General features: G+C 33.8%; 1 protein-coding gene across 1 annotated transcript in view; it reads left to right on the top strand.

Annotated features, from left to right (window-relative positions):
- The first annotated feature begins 1,569 nt into the window (after positions 1–1,569).
- Positions 1,570–25,071, top strand: part of LOC111056579 (neuropeptide SIFamide receptor) — a 250,376-nt gene continuing 226,874 nt past the window's right edge. Inside the window, exon 1 of the mRNA XM_039429181.1 lies at positions 1,570–2,218. Within this exon, the coding sequence (XP_039285115.1) occupies positions 1,870–2,218 (349 nt within the window). The 5' untranslated portion in view covers positions 1,570–1,869. The remainder of the gene's footprint in view (positions 2,219–25,071) is intronic.

Genomic DNA, 25,071 nt, shown 5'->3' with positions numbered 1-25,071 from the left:
GTATTACTGGACCTGTAAGTTGTTGAATATTTCAAATTGTTTGTGTTTCATAAACAATTTTCCCTGTAAAAAATTACAAGTTAGTCATTTGCCTGTATTAGAAATGAATAATACAGGACTCTATCATTGTGTTTCATGAAAAAAACTTCCTGTATTACTGGACCTGTAAGTTGTTGAATATTTCATAATTGTTTAGGCCATCCTAAAACTTTTACAAGTGTAAGTAGAGTCTTGAAAAGTGACATCTTGTTGTAAAGGCAACGTGTTGAAATGAATGAAGGAAGTAGTTCAAGTTCTAGTGGAGATGACTATGTTATTATTCGTGGGCAAAGAGTTTTCAAGAACATAATTTCATACAATATGATGCAGAAAACTTATGAATATAATGAACGGTTTAGATTGAGCCGGTCATTTAAGTAAATTTATTGACTGTTGAAATAAACATCATCCATAGAGAAATCTTTCTGCATGAAACTCCCGCTCAACAAGAAACCATACGAGTCCAATCTTTTTCCAAGTCACTAAAAAATGTAATGATAGAAACTAACTTATTGATGAAAATCAAGAGTACCAGCTAATCGAGCTATCAGCATCCAAGTTCTCAGTCTGATAGCAGAGATGCTTGATAGTTACGATCTGCGAGTGGCAGAATATTAATATCACTACAATAATAATCACATTTCAGGCTGTGCAAAGGCTGAAAATAAACTTTCTACTGGTGATATTTTTGAAAGTTTTTCGATTTGTATATCATCAAGCTATCAAAATGAAAAAAAATTCTCAGGAAAGCATTTTTCCGATCATTACTTTTCGAGATATGAGCGCCTAAAATTTAAATTTTTGTGACAGAACGTTTCAAATTCGATAAGAGATAAATCCATGAGATTTAGAGGATGAAAATGGCAGGGAGATGTTAACAACACCTTGTTAAATGATTCAGAGGATAAATTCTTCATGGTATTGTTGATTGAATGACATTTTTTTCCTAATATCAATTTTTGAGAAAGTTATTTAATTTACCAAAAATAACTCAACGAAAAGTTATTTTTTGTCATTTAGTAGATTGAATAACTTTCTCAAAAATTTATATTTTCAAAAAAATTGTTATATCCAATCAACAATACCATGAAGAATTTATCCTCTAAATCTCATGGATTTATCTCTTACCGAATATGAAATGTTCTGTCACAAAAATTTAAACTTTAGGCGCTCATATCTCAAAAAGTAATGTTGGGGAGAAAGTTATCCTGAGCAAACTTTTACATTTTGATAGCTTGATGATATACAAAATACAAATCTTACCGAAGATGAAATGTTCTGTCACAAAAATTTAAACTTTAGGCGCTCATATCTAAAAAAGTAATGATTGGGAAAAAGTTATCCTGAGAAAACTTTTTCATTTTGATAGCTTGATGATATACAAATTACAAATTGAAAAACTTTGAAAAATATCACCAGGGAAAAGTCTATTTTTAGCCTTTGCACAGCCTTAATTTGTTCAACATACAATAACGATTTGGCGTTGCCCTGTATGATGAGAGAGATGTTAACAACACCTTTCCCCCACCTGCATCAATCCTCCACAATCAGTTGTCCTACATTCAGCACTAGTTTGATATGTTGTGCTTTGAGGAAGGATGTGACTCATAAGTCGGCGCAGTCAATCAATCTATCGATGGAGTGCAACGTGCATGCAATGTGGTAGGACATGGTGCGGTGCGCTGCTCACGGCGGCGCGTTTGTTGACAAAGTGTTGAGCGGGCGCGTGCGCCGGGGGCGGTGACGGGGCGACTAGGGGCGGTTGGTAGCGGGGGCGGTGGTTTATGGAGAGGCAGTCGACAGTCTGCTGGTGGTAGCTTGCGAGTGCTGATGATGGCGCCTTTGCGCCTGCCACTAGCCGAGGAAGGCTCTGCCGCCGCCTTCGGCCTTAACGTCACCCGCCGCCTCCGCATGGACCCTGCCGCCTCCAACATGAGCGAGCCCTTCTGGCATGACGCCCTCTACCGTCACTCGCTCGGCATGTCCGTCGTGTTCTGCGCCGCCTACCTGATTGTCTTCGTAGTTGGTCTGGTGGGCAACGTGTTCGTCATAGCCGTCGTCTATCGGTCGCCCCGGATGCGGACCGTCACCAACTTCTTCATCGTGAACCTGGCCATCGCGGACATCCTTGTCGTCGTCTTCTGTCTACCGGCCACACTCCTTTCCAACATCTTCGTCCGTAAGTCGACTCCATCTATCTATATAACAACGCAATTCAATTATTGTAAAATTCAAATCTTGGGCTATAGTCTGTACTAACCTTGGATTGCAGCATCGTTTTTATTGGCTAATTATTATGATAAGCACTTCTTTGCAACATCTTCGTCCGTAAGTCGACTCAATCCACCTTCATAATAACGCAATTCAATTTCTGTCAAATGTAAATCTTGTGCTATGGTCTATGCTAACCTGGGATTACAGCATTGTGTTTATTGACTAATTATTATGATGAGCACTCCTTTGAAACATCTTTTTTCTGAGAGTCAACTCAATCCACCTTCATAACAACGCAATTCAAGATTAAGTGTATTCCAAATTAAGGTTTAAAGCAGTTTTGGACGAATGCCTGTTGTTTTTACCTGCATTGTATCTATTGTCTATGAATAAATGAATGAATGAAATGAAATCAAATTCTATTTTTGTCAAGTTCAACTCTTCTGCTACAGACAATGCAAAATCTTGGATTGCAGCATTGTTATTATTGAGTAGGTTGTCTTTGTAGAATTCTGATACTTTTATGATAATCACTTTTTTCGAACATCTTTGTTCATGAGTCGACTCAATCCACCTTTAACAGCACAATCAAAACCCTTAAAACCCAACAACGCAATTCAATTTTTGTACATTCAACTCCAATTCTATAGGGTGTGTAAACCTTAAGGTGCGTACAGATATACGCGCCGCGAACATGAGCAATTCACTTTTAATCAGCTGACTATATCTGTATTTTTACAGAAACGGTACGATACAGTTATAAAAAGCTTGGCATCAGCTGATTAAAAGTAAATTTCTCATGTTCGCGGCGCGTATATCTGTACGCACCTTTAGATTGCAGCATCGTTTTCATTGAGTACATTCTGTTCGTGATATTTATGAATTATTATGATGAGCACTTCTTTCCAACATCATTGTCCGTGAGTCAACTCCATTCATCATCATAACAACGCAATTCAATTATTGCCCAGTTTTAACTCTTGTACTATCAATAGTCCTTGCGAACCTTGGATTGCAGCATTATTTCTACTGAGTACAGTGTGATCGTGGAATTAGCGAATTATTAAGATTAGCACTACTTCTACCCAACATCTATGTCCGTAAGTCAACTCCATTCACCTCCATAACAATGCAATTCAATTATTGGCAAATTCAATTCTTGGTCTAAATTCTGTGCAAACCTTGCAGAAATGCTTTCATGAAGTGCAGTGTTGTAAGATTTCATAGTAGCCAGGAAGCCTCTGAGCTGATTGTAAGAGGCTTTGAGGCTTGAGTTAGGTCAGAAGAGAATAGAGCTAGTGCACGAGTTCTGTAGCATAAGACACGTAGAAATAACCTGACATTTATAAGAATCATGTCTCCAAAAGTGTATGAATCTAATGTTAGTTTTCTTGGCTGTGAATCTTTTGAACTGGCTTTATCCAGATTTTTACTAATCTCTGTTCAGAACAAGCATTCGATCGTTTGGTCTAGCTCCAGCCTGAGAGAAAGAGCGAAAAAGAGAGCGTAGGTCATTCTGATAGAATCAGCAGTTGGTTAAATGGAAAAGGGACTCATATTGTCTCAATTTCGCCCACATCACTTCTATTGTAAAGTGCAAATGAAAGCAATTTATCTATCTATCATGAGAACAGCAACAGCGGGCTCCCATGAAGAAATCAAATTGTTTTAAGAAACAAATAAAACATACCATAAAGCCATGTGCTGCAAACTACTTATTGCATGGACTAAAGACATACTCAGTTGTAGATTACAGAAGAATTATCATCAATTACAACAGAAATCACCTGCATATCACTAACTTACAAGTATGAGACAGAATGAAAACACGATTCAAATAATCACAGCACTTGAATAACAACTGTCTGCTCACATGAATTTTGTCTCCTTCCTCGTATGGTGGTATTCTACTGACGACCACTTTGAACATAGCTCCTCCTCCTTGTTCATTGAATTATTATGATAATTCTGATAATCATGTTAACCCCTTTTTGATGCTACAATGATAATTCACAGGAGATAAGAAGCAGGAAATATCTGTAAGGATCTTTGATGTAGCGTTTCTGAAAGCGTCTTTTAGACTATCTTGTTTGAGAACCAGCCTCATAGACATAAAGGCCAATTTCGTTTAGATACAGTGGACCAATATTTTAATTGCAATTAGATCGCTTATCCTCGTTGCAACTCCACTTTTTATTCTTGGCCGAATTAAAATTTTCTCTCAAAAACGAATAAGACTTCTGCAAAAAGGAATTTTTCATTTTAGTGTAGGCCGCTTCAAAATGACCTAATATTGAGAATGCACATTCTATCATTAGTTTTGCGAAACTCCCAAATAATATTATACATATCATGTTCGTTCTTTACTTCGCCAAAATACAAAAAATAGATCTCAAATGAATATTACAATCATGCTGTTTTTCCTCCTATCGAGAAAAAGGAGGAAATGATCGACATGAGGAAATCTTGGGCAAGAAAAAACATGGAAGAGAATTCAAATATCTCTTATCATGGATGGAAGCATGTTATTGTCCAGCCTCAGGGCTATGGAGTTCATTGAATGAACTTCCACCTACGGTAACATATTATTTTCTCTTTCTGATTTCCTCTTCAACTGACGTCATGTCTCTTCTCTCCTCTTTCATTTTTCTCCAAATATTCGTTCATTTTCTCTCTTCATATTGTATTATTATCACGATGATCTCAGCTGTTTCATGACCATAATATCCGAATGAATATTATAAGAACGATCAGCAAATTTCATTTTTAATATTTTTTCCAAGGGTTAGATTCTGTTTTGTCCAGGAGTATTTATATAGGTGCGTACAGATATACGCGCCGCGAACATGAGCAATTCATTTTTAATCAGCTGACTATATCTGTATTCTTACATGAAAGGTAAGATAGAGATATAAAAAGCTTGGCATCAGCTGATTAAAAGTTAATTGCTCATGTTTGCGGCACGTATATCTGTACTCACCTTAATATGATCCATCCACTACTCGATCGCAGTGCAGAGCTTACTTATTCAAATAGATAATTGAAAACATTGTGAAGAAGTTGAGAAAAATCACTTGGCCCATTTCAATCCTATCTCATAATTCAGATAATGGTTGGTTAGAATTGAGGTGAATACAAAAAATGCAATCAGATACATTCTTACACAGACTGTCAATTTAATAGAACTTGATGAAGAAATTTGAGAGAATCATGTATTTTTTCTGAATCTCATATTGAAGGCTCCTATCTTGTTTTTAATTCTGACTTCATAGATTATTCACTTTGAAATCTATCCACTTCTCTTGATAACAGTGGTACATCAATTTCTTCCTCTCCACTTTTTTCCTTATCAAATTCTTATTCATCCATGAGATTTCAACGCCAATCTCAGATTGTGAGTGATACTTTGTTATTCTTCCCCGAATCAAATCTTTATTTAAATTCAGGCTTGGCTTATTCTAGTTCTAGCATTGGATTAGAGCGTAACAATGGTCATCAAACAGCAGACTTACATTAGAAGGAGAATTAAATGTTGAGAGTGGTTCGGAAAGGGGGTGTAGAGACAGAGAGAGAAAGAAAGAGAGTGAGTGAGAGAGTGGTTGAGAAGTACAGCTACTCGTGCTTTCTGGGAGGAGTTTCCATTCCGGGTGTTGATTCCTATAGGAGCTATTTCGTGTTAGTTATTGTAGCACAATCCCGTCGCTGCTCGGAAAGCATACAGACCCTTTCCCTCACTCACTCACTCATGCAATCTCTCCTTCTCTCTCCTCACTTCCTCTTCAATCTGCAGAGTCCGAATGCATTTTTAAAGGGTTCTCGCCCCTCGGCCTTGGTCAATATTGTAAGGTAGTAGCCACAACTCTGAAAGTAGTATTCGATCGAGGTGCGTGTGAATATAAGCGTATTTCGGCTGCTGTTGATGCTTCGTTTCGTTTGAGCTTTGCATTTCCCCCGCTCTCCAACAGCTTTTTGCCTCTCAATCGCGCCCAACTCCGAATAAAACTTCACAAATTCTTGTGTTGGGTCTGAATCGCACTTTAACTTCGGTAGGTTGGTTGAGTTGAGTTGTCAAGAAGTCTACCGTTCCCCATACAATTTTTCCTCTGCGAATAGCAGCTAGTGAAACCGTTAAAAGATTCGAACTTCTTTATCAAACCCTGATTGTAATCTAAATATTAATTTAATAATACTCATTTTATTTTAATAAAATTTTATTTAATACTAATAATTTAATATTTTAATTATATAATACTTTTTATATATCTATCGATTTGACAACAGAGGTTAAGTGCCATTTGAGCAGTACCAGGAAGAATTCTCAGTTTAAACTGCGAATCAAATTTTCAATTTTCAATTCATTAAAAACACACAAAACAAGACAAAACAAAATTACAAAGATTTACGAAACAAATAAAACACAATAAAATGTCACAAATATAAAAAACCATGGGCTTAGTGTTTGGGTGTGTTGGAGAAGAGAAAAAAAAAAGAGAGGAAGATACCTAGCCAACTATGGTTTCCCATGTAATAGGCAGATAAAGAAGAGAAGAGAAGTAATGAGGAAAAAAGGAAGGGAGAAATGGGGGGAAGGAAGAAAAGGAAATACATATTGAGTCTTGTTTCTTCTAATATAGTTCATTTTGAGATTGAACCATCACTTCATTTGAATCAGTTCAAGTTTCCATTGTGCAAACGGCCCCCAAGTAGTGCAATTCAAGCCTATGATTGACAGCAGTGGCGAATGTAGAATATATTCTTGGTGGAGGGGGGCCAAGGTTAATGAAAGGTCAAGTGATTTTAAGTAAACAGCCCATGATACTTAATATCAGTTCTAATATCGGTTTTGAATATCAGCTCATATTCAGAGGGTAATAATTTGCGCTGAGCGCCCTTTTTATTTTACCGTCAGGCCGTCAAAAATACCTTTACCATCGAAAATACAGTTTACTTTTTGTCTGTACTTGTTCTGTAATAACTGTACTGATTTCCCTTCATATTCATTATTCCAGGGGGGGGGGGCTGGTCCCAGTGAGCTCCCCTCCTATATACGCCCCTGATTGACAGTAGTTAATTGCTGGTATCAAGTCGATCACTGGCAACATGATCGATCTCTTAATTGAAAAGCAAATGAAATTCCAAGACATCAATTCAGAAGTAGTGTATGTTGAAGTAGTCAAAAATGTATTAATATATCTTGGCATTGAATTAGAATCAGATGGAATTGAAATAGGAATAAATGTAATAGGATGGAATCAGAGAGCTCAATTGCAGACAATTCATAATGGATTGATCATCCGAAATGATAATATAATCAAGAATAGCAGGAACAGAAATTCAGGTTACTGTTTCTAACGAGATTCACTTCAAACAGTCAGCATGGTTGAATAGAAACATAAATAGAAATAAAAATAAAAATCTTAGTACTTTTTTTTGAATTATTTTTATCACAACAAATAAAATGATAAAAAAATAATCATAAAATAATTGTAAAAAAAGGGCACTAAGATTTTTATTTTTATTTTTATTTATATTACAAGTAGTCCTATACAGAAAAGAGACAATTGAAAAGAAACCATTTATGTTATTAATGTTCATGTTTTACCATTTTATATGCGTCCTTGCACGGTAATTACTCCTTCAAGGTGGAATATTGGGAAAAATATATGTGAAATTTTCAGTTGAATATTACCATCAAAATTTTTAGTGAGAAAACATGAAGAACCGAATACATAACATGAGTGTATATACATACATAACAATATTAACTTGAGTGTTGATAGGAAATGACATTGGGTAATACGACAAGGCAGAACATCCAAAAGGATCTCTCTGCCGATAAAAGCCATAAGAATAAATTAATAAAATTGAAAAAATAATTAATAATCCGACATTCAAACTACCTGTGTTTGATCCTATATCCGTAGAGAAGTTCTATTTAACAAGAAGTAGAAATTGTCATTCAGTTATTTGATGATGGAAGCTCAATTATTGGAATGTAATCAAATCGGCAAGTACACTCTTATAGTAACTATTTGTGATATTGGACTCGTATTCCCACTAATACAGCAGTGCAATAGAGTAGCATACCATAGTACTTTCCAATTGGAGAATAATAGAATTTGTAGACTGATCAATTTCAATTTCAAGTAGCTTCTAAATTACGTTTCGGATGTAATGGAATGTTTTGAAGTTGAATGTAAATCAACTGTTGAATGTGATGCACATTGATGAATACTAATCAACAGCTTCAGGTTATTTAACGTCCGGTAATTGTAGGCTAATGGTAGGTAATTGTTAGGCTATTTGACTATTTAGAGGAGAGGATGGCACCACTATATTACCCGCATTGAATTCCTACTTTAATCACACAAATTCGATAATCCATGCAAATATTGTATGAAAACTTTTATTTATTTTATTTATTTTAAAACGTCTATTCCGTTCTTTATCTAGTGTTTTGTCGTCGAATTGCATAGACACATTGACCAGATATCATCATCATCATCATCATCGTCATGGATTTGGCTTTTCAAGCCTGTTCCGGCGTCCATCTCTTCCTCGGTCTACCAATACTTCTTCTGCCTATTGGCTTGTGGAGCAGGGTATTCAATGGGAAACGGTCTTCAGGCATTCTAAGGACATGATCTGACCACTTATTTCTATATGTTTTTATCAAACTCAACACTGGTTGAACATCACATTCTCTTCTTATATTTTCATTCGGAATCCGATCCTCTCTTGTGCATCCTTTGACTTGTCTAAGATACCGATACATTGACCAGATACTGCGGTATATTTCTCGTTTCTTTAATAATAATAATATCGTGTGACCTGGCTGGCTCAGGTTTGGTGTCAGAGTTTTCAGGTCAGCTCGCAACTGATCAATTTTAGGGCCTCTGACATGACCTAACGACTGGTTTTTAGGCAACCGGGACCGACAGCTTGAAGTGTCCATCTGAAACACGGATATGTCTCGTTTCTTTGTATAGATATGATATGTTTAAAATCACTTCGCTTATATGGGCTACTAGATTCAAATAGAAGCAATATAAAAACTTTTAGTACAATTTTATTAGAAACTTTAAAATATTTCAAGTATTATATGATTCTATTGTTTCCGTTGAAGGATTGAATTGAAAAAACCCCTATAACAGAGAAGCGTGCTTATTCATGTGAATGAACTCGGGTACTGTTATTAATATTCTTTTTCAATAATAATAGGAATATAATTGTTCATTTTTTCATGGGAGTTCGATTATATAATATCGAATTTTATCTTTTATTTGAATATTTGAAGAGATTTTGCAAAACAAGTAGGATAAATTCAGTTAGAGCCATTTTAACGATCTTAATGAATTTGTGAAGAGACTTGTAATAATGTGAAGAACCTTCCACTATACTATTCGTGTAAAACGTTCAAGGTTACGACAGAGAGCGGATTTGGAAATTTGTCGCCTGTAATCCCAATATCCCCCGACTCTGGTTAGAGTTAATCCACTAGAAACATATTTTAAAAATTCATAGCAGGCATATTAGATTAATCACTAGAACACCATATCATAACCTATCTAAAAACACTTCACTTATATGGGCTATTTTTGTAAAAATTAATAAAAACAATATAAAAACTTGTAGTGCCCTTTATTATTGAAAACTTTGAAATATTTTAACGACTAGTTTCGACAATAGGTCATTTTTTTGATGACCTAAAATATATTTATAATATTTGATGACGTTGAAATATTTCAAAGTTTTTTATAATAAAGGGTACTACAAGTTTTTATTAATTGATAACGTTTCTCTATAATCATCGACACTCCTCAAATAATATAATGGTTTGTTCATTTTGAGAAAAATAATTCTAGCGGAGAAAGAACTAACTCGATATACTAGAATTGTAGGAGTGACAGAGTCAATGTAAGCCACGCCCCGAATTCAACAAGCAGTCTCATTGGACATCGACTTGCATGTGACATTCTCAAACTGCTTGCTTTCTATTGGTAGTGAGATGTGGAGGTGGAATGGAGACTGGGCAACCCGTCAACCAATCAGACAGCTCCTTGGTTTTGAAGGCGTGGGCTACTTATTTAGACACTCTCCTACATCAGTTCGACGTTATTGGCCTAAAAAGAATATACAACGATAAGAATGCATTTAAATGATTATTTTCTCATTTCAAGACCAAATGAACTAGAAGAATTTGAATTTGATTCAAAGGCTCAGCTGGTAGGCGACACAGCTGACTGTTTGGAGAGTTTCTTAAGTTTTATCAGAAGTAGACTTGTAAATGTTAGATATGAATGTTGTGAAATATTTTACTCGATCACTGGATCACTTTATACATGTTGACAATACACCATCTCTGAATCTTCCGTTTATAATTATCACAATTATTGAATTCATATTCACGATTCTGACGTCCTCTAATATAAATCACGCTGAAATACTTCTACGTTCTCTGAATATCGATATTATTCTCTCATGCGTAGCCTTCCCGCTGTCAGTCATCAAGTTATCAATTAGCCAAAAACGTTCATTAGTTTTGTACTTCCAATTACGGATAAATAATTCATCATATTCAACTATTGATAGTGTTAAAGCTTTACTGTGCTTGAATTTGCTATTATAATCGCTGGAGAATTAATAATGTGATCAACTCAGCTCACTTATATAACAACTCTATCATAATTACTATAACACTTTTATGCACACTTACACTTTTTACCACATTTTTATAATTACTATCATAATAACTTTTATGGAAAATTATTCATCAAAATATATTATAGAATTATTACTCAGTATTCCCGGATATTACCCTATTACCGGACTTACCTATTATATATAAGTATTACCCTATTCCCGGATAATTATTGATCATTCATGACGTTAGTCACGCAAATTGAATAGATTCAATTTCTATTCTAGAACATGGTATATGCCTATCACCCTTATATACTGGCCTAATTATCTGTCTATTTAGAATTCGAAGGAGTATTTCACTCGGTCAATTGCGATTGTAATACGTTTGTGTTACTAATTATTATTTTGATTTGTGATGAATGTTTGGAAGTTGTGAGTGCCAATAGAATAATAATTTTAAAATTTGTGAGTCAGCTTATGATAAGTGACTTGCGAAATGAGTCATTACAAAATCACGAATGCAGGCTATGACTGTCTTCTATCCTTGCAAGGAGACATATATATTGCTTCATAGAATACAAAATTATTGTTTTTGTATTGATTGATATTGAATAATCGATAACAAATGATTGAATAATCGTCAGTGTAGGTCAATCGTGGGAGAAGTAAGAAATGCTAGCTAAACACTGCACATGCTAATTGATCTGATTGCGAAATGGCTTCAAAAAACTCTAGAAATCATACATGGAACATCATGATATAATCCTATTATATTAAGCGAGCAATATCTGTATATACTTTTATATTTTTATTTTTGGTTATTTATATTTATTTTTTATATTTGATTATTTACATTCATAGTTTGTTATTCATTTATGTTCAACGGATCTCGAAAACAGCTCTAACGATTTTCACAAAATTTGGAACATAGTAGTTTTATGATATAAAAATTCGATTGCACTAGGTCTCATCCTTGGGAAAACTCGCTGAACGACATTTAAAGGATAATTCATCCTTGGCTGAAACAGCTGAGACTTTCGACGTCTGTGGATAGTGAAAAGTGAGCGAGTGGTTCTGTGGAAAATCAAAATATCGCATCCCAGAAATTCATAAGCTGACGTGTATAGCCTGCTGTAGAATATAAAATATATTTGCAATCATTTTAGAGAATTGTGTTCTGTTTATCAATGAATAAAAATAACGAGCGAAGCTCGGTGCCCTGATATTAATATATTACAAATGCTGCTATAAAAAGAAAACAGTTCTTTTTGTTTCTCTTCTGAGTGGAACTGAATTAGACAGCTGTATATTTTCAGTTTTGTAATGGATTGAGTTAATTGAAGAAACAATTTCGTTACAGTTTCAACTTCATACAAAAAACATTAGCAACTAAATCTCATAGTAGCCTACTCTTGAATAAAGCTTTGGTGTATTTTCATTATGATCCAGCTATTCGGAATTTCTTAAACATGATCATCAATCATATAGTTGAGTTTTCAACTGTAAAACTCGAAATATAGAACAAACAATCAAGTATAGACGTTTCCTCTGCTCAAACTCAAGCTCCCCGCACCAGAAATTTCATTCCAAAAACGTCCTGTAATCACGATGATTGTATCTTTCTACGTCAGTCAATAGCAGTTTCCAATCCATGAATACCATTATAATTTATTATTACATTTTCCACCATAATTTGATTGTAAGGTAAGAGATTTTGTGGTATATCTCCATAATTGGAAGAATAAGATGTTGATGTTGTCGATACCACTTTAATTTATTCGAAAATTACAGAATCAGGATTTAATTTATTCATATTACAGAATCAGGTTTCATGGTAACATGAAATATGAACATTTCCCACTGTTGTTTCCCTAGAATCACATGTAATGTAAGATTATGAAGTGTGGAAAGTCGATTGGACGGAAGTAATCTCACATTTGCCTAGTTTCTTATGATTCATTATATTCTTTTGTAAGTATCTACTAAATCATGTAGAACAGATCTGTTTTTCTGCACTCTGCACTTACTCGTAATAAATTTCATTAATAATGTATGCTCTGTTCAAATTCAATCTCCTGCATTATCTTAAAATAGCATCAACTCCTGCGTGATTCTACAAAGCTTTTAACTTCTCAACATTTTCTTTGGGAACTGATTATATTTCACGAAATTCCCTCTCTTGTAAGGGGTAATGGAGAAAAGTTGAATATTACTGGACGAGCACATAGACGTAACTTCTTCTGAGAATTTATTCCTCTTTTTTCCCTTCCGTTCTCTCTTTTGCCATCATGACGCATTAATGAGCAATGTATTCAGGAGAGAAACTTAAATGAAATGAGACTGAATGTTTCCTCTGAAAGGAAATACTTTGCTGTGCTGCTGGCATCGACTCGACTTGTCCCTTTTGTATCTTTTGAATTTCCACCACACAAAACACAGCAGAAAAAGTTGTTTATAGAACAGGCAATATGAATAACTAGTGCGACGACTATCTAGCACGTTCCTTTCATTGAACTATGAAATATTGAAGCAGAGAGCTCTGGGGCGGAGGGGAGAGCTTGATGGATTTTCGCAGAGAATTGCGCCGGGAGTGGATGGGCGGAGGAAAATCCTGGCTGGCGGCCCCTGAGACCCAAACAGGTGTGTTGAGAGAGGTAAGGCAGGAACTCGAGCCTCGGCTGCTCGGCACACAGTGACAAAGCTGTGCAGTGTGAGCTCCAGTCTGCTCTGCAATACTCTCTTCAGCTCGCTCGTCATTTACAAAACTATCTCTCCACTCAATTCAGTAATTTGAAATAGATCTTGAAATGAGGATCATGAATCCAAATATAATTTACAGTGAGTTTACATGAATATCAAACAATATGAGTATACATGAAAATGAACTAGGCCTACTTCGTTCCTCGATTGTTGGAATTAAATCTTGTGCGAACAAAGCTTCAATTGATCTTCCTATTTTGCGAGAAACCCAAGATAAGAATTGGAACTGATTCACAGAACACATCATGTTTGAATGTGATATCCGAGATGAAATTGGAACTGATTTACGTGAACGAATATTCGAGTATGATATATTTTGACGGTTATCCTCCACATCATTCATGCTTTCTTAATCAATTGTGGATGGGGGGTGTCTTGAGTTAACGCCTCTTACTAATTTGCTTCTGAGACATCCCAGTCTCAAGTGATATTATAGTCGGCTCATTTCTCTGTAAACGTCAGATCTCTTTCAAAAGTATACTTCTCATTGAGAAGACATTAATGACAAGTTTTTAATGTTCTTAAAGAACTTTTAAATTGCTTTTTTCATAGATATCATATTCAAACATGCATTCTATAACCAAATCACCAGTGAGAGTCGTACAATACTAAAAAATGGATCAAAACCTCAATAAATAGAAATCAAAGTCAAATGTATCTGTCCTCAGTTACAAAGTTTGAAACTTAAAGTTTAACATACATAAAATAATAGTTAGATGTACAGTAGGTGGTATAATGAGTAGATTATAAAGTAGAATATATACTATATATACTACTATATATTACTATAGTAGAATATAAAAGGAGAGTCCCTGCAAGGTTAAAAAAACCTGAGCGCAGAGGCCGAGTGTTGATTTTTTATGAATTAATATGAAATATAATATTATAAAGAATAAGAGAGATCAATAGTGCACTCGCATTTGTTTCAAGAAGTTGATCTCAATTCAATATCTCGTTTGATTCCCTCCAAATCTCAGATGGTTAAACTCAAATAAATTAGAATTACTTGTGACTTGTATCCATCTATACACACTTCAATATTAATTATTTTTATCATCCGTTATAGGCATTCATAGGATATACTAGCGAAAGGCCTGAACCATACTATATGAGACTCCAACTATGAGAAAACGCGAATATGAGTATATTTTAAATGATACGATAAGTTGAGAATAAGGGTGTTAAAAATTAAGCAATACACACGTCAAGTTAGTCAGAACAGAAATTATTGATTTGGATTCATAAACAAATGGAGTGGCCGTAGTCGAGTGGATCAGATGCTGGCTTTATGATTCAGAGGCCCGGGTTCAAATCCCGGCCCGGGCAAGATATTTATCTCGGGCCACTCCCGTGTTTCGGATGGACACGTTAAGCCGTCGGTCCCGGCTGCCTAAAAAGCAGACGTTAGGTCATGTCAGAGGCCCTGAAATCGATCAGTTGCGACTGAAAACACCAGACCTGAGCCAGCCAGGTCACTCGATATTATTATTATTATTTTTTTTATAAAAAAATTGAAATAAAATTTAAAAAAAAATCTTCACACAACTCTCTTGTTTAGATAGAACAGAATAAAAAATTAAGCAAAACAACCGTCAAATTAGGCAGAACAAAAACTATTTATTTGGATTCATAAACGTATGATAACAACTTAATATTATTCAAGCCTTCACACAACTATTGTCTATAGATCAATCAATTCTACGAACATTTCTTGAAAATAAAATCAAATCCTTCCTGTAATAATTGAGGAGCATGGCATTGAGGATCGTGTAATAACTGTTACATGCAGTCCTGCGAAATAAGAGAGAAAAAAGCTCTTCTCGTTGGAAACGAATTGACTCGATTGTAATTTCTCAATTGCATTTTGAATTCACAGAGTGGAAAAATGGATAAGGGCGAAGAGAATGAGTGAGTGAAGAACAGTGAGAGTGGAAGGTGAGAGTCAGCTGCAGAATACGGATTAAAAGGGCTCACAGCCAATAAAACGGAGTAGCAGCTGGATATCTTTCGTTTTATCACGGCTTTCCTGGAATGGACTAATAAACTTCGGCGATCCAGAATCTCATCTACACTTCAACTTTATAAGATCTTTCAAAAATCCATCGGTCACAATTCGCTCTCGCCAAAACTCCAGTCTCGTCACTAAAAGGAGCAATAACTAATAACGCTTTATTCGTGCGTTGAATTTCAGGTGAAAACTGGATTTGTTTAATGGAGAGTTCCGTTCACGTTTTAGATAAAATTACAGCAAGCACTTAGAAAACGATTCCTGTTGCAGATGGATGGTGTATTTTTAATTATCCATGATTTTTAGTGACATTTAGCCTATTTTTGTTTTCTATCCAGTTTCTCAACCTTCAAAATTCAAAATTCTTAGTTCATGTTGTTTTTGAGTGAAAAAGAACTAAATTTCAGGAAAATGGAATCATAACCTCATTTCGGAGTTTTAAAATAATTATCTAAATTTGGGAGAGAAATAGTACAAGGAGTATCCTTAGTTTTTATCTCCCATTCAGTGCTTCCTTGTAAGAATTAGAATAATAAATAAATAAATAAATGAATGAATAAATAAATGAATAAATGAATGAATAAATAAATAAATAAATAAATAAATAAATAAATAAATGAATGAATGAATGAATAAATAAATAAATAAATGAATGAATGAATGAATAAATACATAAATAAATAATAAATAAATAAATAAATAAATAAATAAATAAATAAATGAATAAATAAATAAATAAATAGATAAATAAATAAATAAATAAATAAATAAATAAATGAATAAATGAATAAATGAATAAATGAATAAATAAATAAATAAATGAATAAATAAATAAATAAATGAATAAATAAAAAATAAATAAATAAATTAATTAATTAATTAATTAATAAATAAATAAATAAATAAATAAATAAGTAAGTAAATAAATAAATAAATAAGTAAGTAAATAAATAAATAAATAAATAAATAAATAAATAAATAAATGTCCAATGACAATTACAATAATTTACCATCTGTATAAGCAACATAACTAGAAAAAAGGGAAAAAGGACTGGAGATCCCAATTAGGTTGTTATTTGAAGTTTGACTTGGAAAAACTTGAACTTATCATGATTGTCTTACAGAGTTGAGATCATTTAACTCTTGAGAATTTAAGATCAAATTAAATTGAATTAAAAGTTCCAAAATTCTTTCTTCAATAGAAACGTATTTTCTGGCTTCAATAACGATGTTTCAGATGAATATACATGGAAATTTTACATGTTAATCTCTATGATTATTCATTGGCGAGATGCAAATAATGTTATTTTGTGAAACCATCCTTGAGATAATGTTGGTTATTGTATGTTTTGCTTCAGCCACTCAATTTACATAATATACGGCATATTAAACAGAAGATTGACTTTCTTCAGTTAGATAAATCTTCTTATCAAAACGTTTGTAAGCCTGATAAGTCCATTTGATATCGTATGCAACTTTCAAATAATTGTTCATCGCCAAGAGCTCGATTATATCTATTGAAGATTTCAATGAAATTGGAAATATGCAGTTTACTTGAGTATTTGAAACTCAACCTCGCCCATAATACTTATCATATAACATACTGATCCCACTCCGTTCCGACCGTGTATGACAATGACCTAGCATAGTGCTTGGGCATTGCTCTAGAATAGGCCTACTATTTTAGGCAGATGTAATATATGTGATCGGATAGAAAGATAGTCCACAGAGTTGAGATAATCATAAAAAGGAAGATTCAACCTATTTTGCACTATGTGTAACCTTATATCAATTTGAAAGAGGAATAGTACAAGTTTACCTTATTTATCTCTCCCTATCATTTTGATAATGTACTTATTGTATGAATCAATAAATGAATATCGGCATAATAGGCTGCCTTTATTTTAACCTGGGGGGCGTAGCCGTTCCTTTCTTCCACTTAACCCTCCTATACAATTATAATGCATTTATATTACAACAACATAAGGGAATAATCTCCTAAGATTCGGATCGTAGCGGGATCGGAAGGCTGCATGACAAGTGTGGCTGAGGCTTCACATGAGGAATAATATTTTATTAATAATAATGATAAGATCTATTTCGACAAAAAACAACAAAATTTACAGACTTCTTCAACGGTATACAATACAACATTGCAAAAATATTGTGCATACAGTCAAAAGTGGAGATAAAAGAAAATAAACAATACAAATGACAACTTTGTAGATAAATTAATACGAGTATCAAACTTCTAACAATATTTTAAGGCAATAATAAGACAATTTAGAATTGAATTTGGTTGATAAATGAAATATCATAAAAAAAATTTCAAATTTTCAGATTTTTTTGGCAAATTTCATATTTATTCGGTTAAAGAGTTGTCTTAAGTATTGTTTTATTATTCTTAATTGCTATCATTTTTTTTAGTTTTGTGCGCTGTACTGTTGTTGTAAATTGGATGAGAAATGAAGAATCTTATCTTATCTTATCTTAATACTCTTAAAATTCGATGTGGAGAAGACTTACTTGTGGGAAGAATAGGGTATAATTGATTCATGATATAATGTGATGTAGTTTAATTAATTTACTCGCATAATCCTCCAGCGATATGATAAGCTAGAATTGAAGTTTATATGTTTGGGTTTCAGTTTATGTTATGCTCTCAAGCAGAATAGATAATGGAGAGATGATTGTCGTGATGGATGAGATGAGACATGTGTGGGTGTGTGAGTGATGCAAAATGCACAGTCCAATAATAGTTGGAGCAGAGACGGATGGGACGGATGGGCAAATGACAGATTACCGGCGCTAACTTGGGACTACAGTACTGAACTTGTCTCCTCGTCACCATTACCAAATCCGACGGGAATCTACATCAAACTTGATACACCTCTGCGCTGCGGACATTGTTAGCGTTATAAGTTAGCCGCTAATGCAATATTCAGCGTTGTTTTCAACAGTTTGATCACCTATCATGTGGGTGTTTGCTTCAAGTTCGGCTTCCCTAATCTTTGATTTTGCTTCCTCTTCTTGGATTTTCAGATCTAATGTATCGAATTTATTTGTTAAATCTTCCAAAAAGTGTAGGTATTATTTGATTTTCAGTGAGCATTATCACTTCAATCAATTATCTAAGATTGAAATTTAATTCAATAGCCACATCAATATTCATTAATTCATTCATTTATTCATTCCAATTTTCTATTATTTACATTAAATTGACCTCAATTTTTGTCTAATATAGACTGTGCTTTCTTACAGAGTTTTCCCCTTCCTTTTAGAATAGAGGAATCATGGAAAAAGCATCAGTTAAAAACAAGACAAGTTACAAATTCATAGGTTCAAAACCAGATAAGTCTGCACACAATTTTCATTCAGTCAATTTTTGATGTATTTACTTTTCATGGTGGACTTGGAACATTTCCAATTTGCTCTTCACAAATGAGTTTGAACAATAGTCACATCAGTTGATCTTTAAATAATATCCTGATCAGGCACAGAAGAGTAAACTTTCTTCTTGCTCTCCTGAAAATAATTTTTTTTGACTTGTCGGTTTTTTACGCAAGGTAGTGATTTATTCTTGCTCTGAAGGTGCGAGTTACTTTTCATGGTGGACTTGGAACATTTCCAATTTTCTCTTCACGAATGAGTTTAAACAATAGTCACATCAGTTGATCTTTAAATGAATATCCTGATTAGGCACAGAAGAGTAAACTTTCTTTTTGCTCTCCTGAAAAATGACTTTTTTGACTTGTCCGGTTTTCTAGGGAAGGTAGTGATTTATTCTTGCGCTGAAGGTGCGAAAAGAATGAGTAAATCGCTGTGTATATTTTGGTTTTGATCGATATTTACTAAACAGAGGTAAAAGAAGTAACTAGAGGTTATTATTAGCGTATGGCTTTGAATGGTGGGGAGACCCAAGGGTAGTTCCACCTCGCCGTATATAATAGTCCAAAGTTCCCCAATGGGAAACCGGACACTACGGTTATAGTGAGCACAATACTTCAAATTTACACTTTTCACTTCGGAATAAAGTTCATTTTGATGTTAAAAAGTCCAAACATATACAAAACCGAAACAAAACACAAAACCACTAAGCCAAATTCAATATATATTGAATTTAGACAATAAATTTAGAGCCGAAAATTTATAGCACGTTACAATTTTGCCATGGCAACCTGATATATTGAATATTGTCACGTTATTCTATATATTTAAATAACGATTAGCCTCCTGCTTGGCATCAGTCGGTAAAGCATGAGATTTGATATAATTATATAATTTGGTCGTGGTTTTCTAATAGTATTCAGTCTTAAGAAATCTTGATAGGCCTAGGTATGGGCTTCTCCTATAACTCTTGTAATTCAATAAAAAATAAATATATATAAATATGATACTCATACAATAGCGATGAGGAATAATAAATAAATTGCACACCATAAACGTTTCATACATATATTACACAAATAATGCAAAAAAATAAATCGAGGCAAGAAATATATAAAGAGCGATAAAAAATATAATATAAAAATAGAACAATAATTGAAATCAATAAAATATCACAGGCTAAACTTTATATTCTAGATTTATGGCACGAATCATTACCATGTGCCTTTATCTTAAAATCATAATATGCATTCTTTTGCATGAGCTGCGATATGCGCTTGCTAATACTTGTCGACTTGGACAATTCAATTAAAAATATGTGCTTTAAGATCAGCTTGATAAATTAGCCACTACTAATCCAAATATATATATATAAAAATCTCTGGTGCTTAGCAGATTTCTTTGTATCGAATATATATTTTTATCTCAGGGTGCAAGATTCGGCACCTGACGGAATAGGTAGCCATTCATCTAGTGAATTAGAGCTATAACAAACTATCGCAAATTATATTGCAAAAAATTAAATATCATATGCATATGTTTTGATAGCCTAGATTTTGTACTTCTTTGATTTAATAGAAATTTCTGAAATATTGATCTATATTTTTCTTTCAAATAAATACCTTTAATACTAATTTTACTTGCGCAAGTATTACTCTTATTAATTTCTTAATTTATAATAAACCCTTTCGGCGAGCTAGCTTTGATCATTAGATTAATTCGAAGCACTAGGGCGCCCATCACTAATTCAATATTAATCACTCACGTGTCGAAAATCTTCTTGTAAGCCGCCGATGTCGATCCAACTCCATGTGGTCCGGGAATATGATAGCCGGAATCGTCTCTTCCAAGGGGTTATAAATTTATTTAAAAATGAAAATGACTTCTGCTTCACAATAGCATCACGAAGTCTTTTAAGAAATTTAATAATTTACTTTAACTTTAACTTTTACAAAAATCATTATCAAGGTACTACGCTCTAAAATATTTGGGGTCCTCTCCTGGTGGCATTTTGTTGGCGAGTCTGGTTCTCCTTTCTCAAGTTTTACAGATCCTATTTCCGACTTTCAAATTAGCATAAAATTTAAATATCTTAGTCCTCCGCCATTTAGGTTCAAATAGATCTTACAAAAAATACCAAAATATTGCTTAGAATGTATGATTAATAATTTCTTTGCTTTCGAGCCATATCGATAACATAGACTATACAACAATTCAACATAGATTCCGAACATTTATAGAATATATATAAATATTTTTGAATTGGCCTACAATTGCCGCCTATTAACTGCCATTTTACTATTGGTGCATGCAAATTTTATTCGGTATTCATGCGCCTGGTACCTCTTATTTCCTGAATACATTAAATTATTTTTATCTGGTTTATTTGTTATGCTCTTTACATGCTAGCTAATATTCTATACATTATGTAACATATTTAAATCTGGGTAGATGAAAAGCCCTAACAGAAATAGTAATAGGTCTAAAAATAAAGTAATTGGCTAATATCGCCAAGCAGATAATAAACAAGATTAGATAGCATCAGCTTGTTCTGGCTAAATGGTACAAGAACTTAAAAAGGTTTTAAAGGAAGTTTACTACTCATAAATAGATTATTTATAAAATATTTGAAGATTGAGGTTAGGTAGATGTATTCACAGATCGGTGACCTAGAGATCGATCAAACCGAAGAACGTAGAATCTGACCAAAACCCCTTGGCAGAGCTTTATTGCATTCGGATGGTGTGCGATGTGAAAAAACACCCGTCCACGTGGCTAATTATTAGTTAGCATGGAATTAATATTAATATATAGAATATTAACTAGCATGCAAAGAGCATAAATAAAAAACCAAATAAAAATAATTTAATGTATTCAGGAAATAAGAGTTACCAGGCGCATGAATACCTAATAAAATTTGCATGCACCAATAGTAAAACGGCAGTTAATAGGCGGCAACTGTAGGCCAATTTAAAAATATTTCTATATATTTATATAAATGTACTAGTTTTTGTATTATAAGTTTGTATAATCTATGTTATCGATTTGGCTCGAATGCAAAGAAATTATTAATCATATAATCTAAGCAATATTTTGGCATTTTTTGTAAGATCTATTTGAACTTAATGGCGGAGGACTAAGATATTTAAATTTTATGCTAATTTGAAAGTCGGAAAGAGGATCTGTAAAACTTGAGAAGGAAGAACCAACACTCGCCAGCCAGATGCCACCATAAGAGGACCCCAAATATTTTAGAGCGAAGTACCTTATTAATAATTTTGTAAAAATTTAAATTTAAAGTAAATTATTAAATTTCTTAAAGGACTTCGTGATGCTATTGTGAAGCAGAAGTCATTTTTCATTTTTATTAAATTTATAACCCCTGGAGGAGACGATTCCAGCTACCATATTCCGGACCGCATGGAGTTGGATCGACATCGGCGGCTTACAAGAAGATTTTCGACACGTGAGTGATTAAATTTGAATTTAGTGATGGGCGCCCTAGTGCTTCGAAATAATCTGATGATCAAAGCTAGCTCGCCGAAAGGGTTATTATAAATTGAGAAATTAATAAGAGTAATACTTGCGCAAGTAAAAAATTAGTATTAAAGGTATTTAATTGAAAGAAAAATATAGATCAATATTTTAGAAATTTCTATTTAATCAAAGAAGTACGAAATCTAGGCTATCAAACGTATGCATACAATATTTAATTTTTTGCAATACAATTTGCGATAATTTATCATAGTTCTAATTCACTAGATGAATGGCTCTACCTATTCCGTCAGGTGCCGAATCTTGCACCCTGAGATGAAAATATATATTCGATACAAATAAATCTACTAAATACTAGAGATTTTAATATATATATATATTTGGATTATTAGTGGCTAATTTATCAAGCTGATCTTAGAGCACATATTTTTGATTGAATTATCCAAGCCGACAAGTATTAGCAAGTACATGTCACAGCTACATGCCAAAGAATGCATATGATTTCAAGATAAAGGCACATGGTAATGATTCGTGCCACAAATCTAGAATATAAAGTTTAGCCTGTGATATTTTTATTGATTTCAAATATTGTTCTATTTTTTATATTATATTTTTTACCGCTCTATATATATTTTTTGCCTCGATTGATCTTTGCATTATTTGTGTAATATATGTGTGAAATTTTCATGGTGTGCAATTTATTTTTTTATTCCTCATCTCTATAGTATAAGTATCATTTTTATATATATTTATTATTTATTGAATTACAAGAGTTATTGGAGAAGCCCATATCTAGGCCTAGAAAGATTTATAAGACTGAATACTATTAGAAAACCACGACCTAATTATTTCAAATCTCATGCTTTACCGACTGATGCCAAGCAGGAGGCTAATCGTTATTTTAATATAAAGAATAACGTGACACAAAGACATGTCGCCCAACGTGATAGGCCACGGATACGACACAAAGACATGTCGTACCAACGTGGGACTGACGATGAGAGCCAAGCTCATTGTATAATTATTTGAAATTAAGTCAATAACCATACTGAAAATTATAGATAACTTATACGAGTTGTGAGGAAAACTGGCGAAGAGAAATTTGTATTACTTTTTGGGGAATCAATAGCTTTAAATAAAGAGAAATTATATGTTTTAAAGAAAATTTTTTATTATTGTTATTGTAAAAAAGAAAATATATTTTATAGAGAGAGCTATTATATTTTATGGGCCTAAACTGCTAGTCAGAAATCAATGAATAGTATTATTATATTATAAGAGCTTAAGTAATAAATAGGTTACCTGGCTTGTAATGTCCATAGGCCTATCCTCATTTGTGTCCTTATTAATGCCTTGTTGGCCAAAACTTTCACTTTTTTAACAAACACTTGACACTTAATCCATTTTTAAAATATGAGTCTCTTTTCGTCCACGCAAAGTAAGGTAGCAGACACACTGCAGACGGCGATAGTAGCGGAGATCGACGCTGAGGGGGGCGCGATGGAGTCCAACGCCCAGATATCTTCAATCACCGCCAAGAATCCTGTGAACAGTAATAAACCGTTAAATGTCTCCCAAGAAGCAATAAGGAGGGTTATAGTAGAGGGGATGATCAAGTCATTTTCTAATAGTTTAGAAAAAACAATGACCACAGTAATGAAGAACTTAAAAGCGGAAATGAAGGAAATGCGGGAATCACTGAAGGATACATCGGTAAGAATGGGTAAGGAGACTGCGGAAAGAATAGATAACCTACCAGCACAAAACACTTCACAAATTCATGAAATAGCTACAAACAGGAACAATAGTCAACTTATTTCCATAAATAAACAACAGAATAGTAAATCTACACAAATAGCTCACCTAAATTCTGATATAAATCAAAACAAAGTACAACTTAATTCATTGGAGACAGCCGTTGGAGAACAGCAATTATTTTCATCTGAATTAAATGCCGAAGTAGTAGATAATGAAACAGAAGCTTCTAGTCATTGGAAACAGGCCCAAGAGAAGTTAGTACAACTTGAAAGTCAAATACATCAATTTCCGCACAAGAATATAGAGCCTATTCCCATAGCAACGTTTGATTCACTACACAGTTTCAACGAATTAGGCCGTTTTGACAATACAGACCGCTATCTCCAACCTAAAGAATTTATAGATCAGATAAAACTAGTTCAATCATTAACACCCACCTCTTGGAATTTTTGGCGTCTTCGTTTGACTAGTTTATTGATTGGCGAACCCCTGATGTTCTTTCGGAGTAGAGCCCATGAATTTACATCATTGGATGAGTTTGTAGCTGTCTTCCTGGAACAGTATTGGAGCAGAAGTAAACAGTTGGACGTGCTAGCGGACATCATATCATGCGATTTCAACCCTAACTTAGACGGTGCATGTACCACTTTCGTCACTGCCCTACAGTTTAAAAATTCTCAATTGAGCGAGCCCATTAATGAATCGGCATTAGCAAGTATTATTTTAAAGAAGCTACCGTATCAAGTTAGAATGGCACTCGCCACACA

This window comes from Nilaparvata lugens, chromosome 1 (assembly GCF_014356525.2).
Source record: "Nilaparvata lugens isolate BPH chromosome 1, ASM1435652v1, whole genome shotgun sequence".
NCBI classification, from domain to species: domain Eukaryota; kingdom Metazoa; phylum Arthropoda; class Insecta; order Hemiptera; family Delphacidae; genus Nilaparvata; species Nilaparvata lugens.
This window is presented reverse-complemented; position numbering and strand designations above follow the sequence as displayed.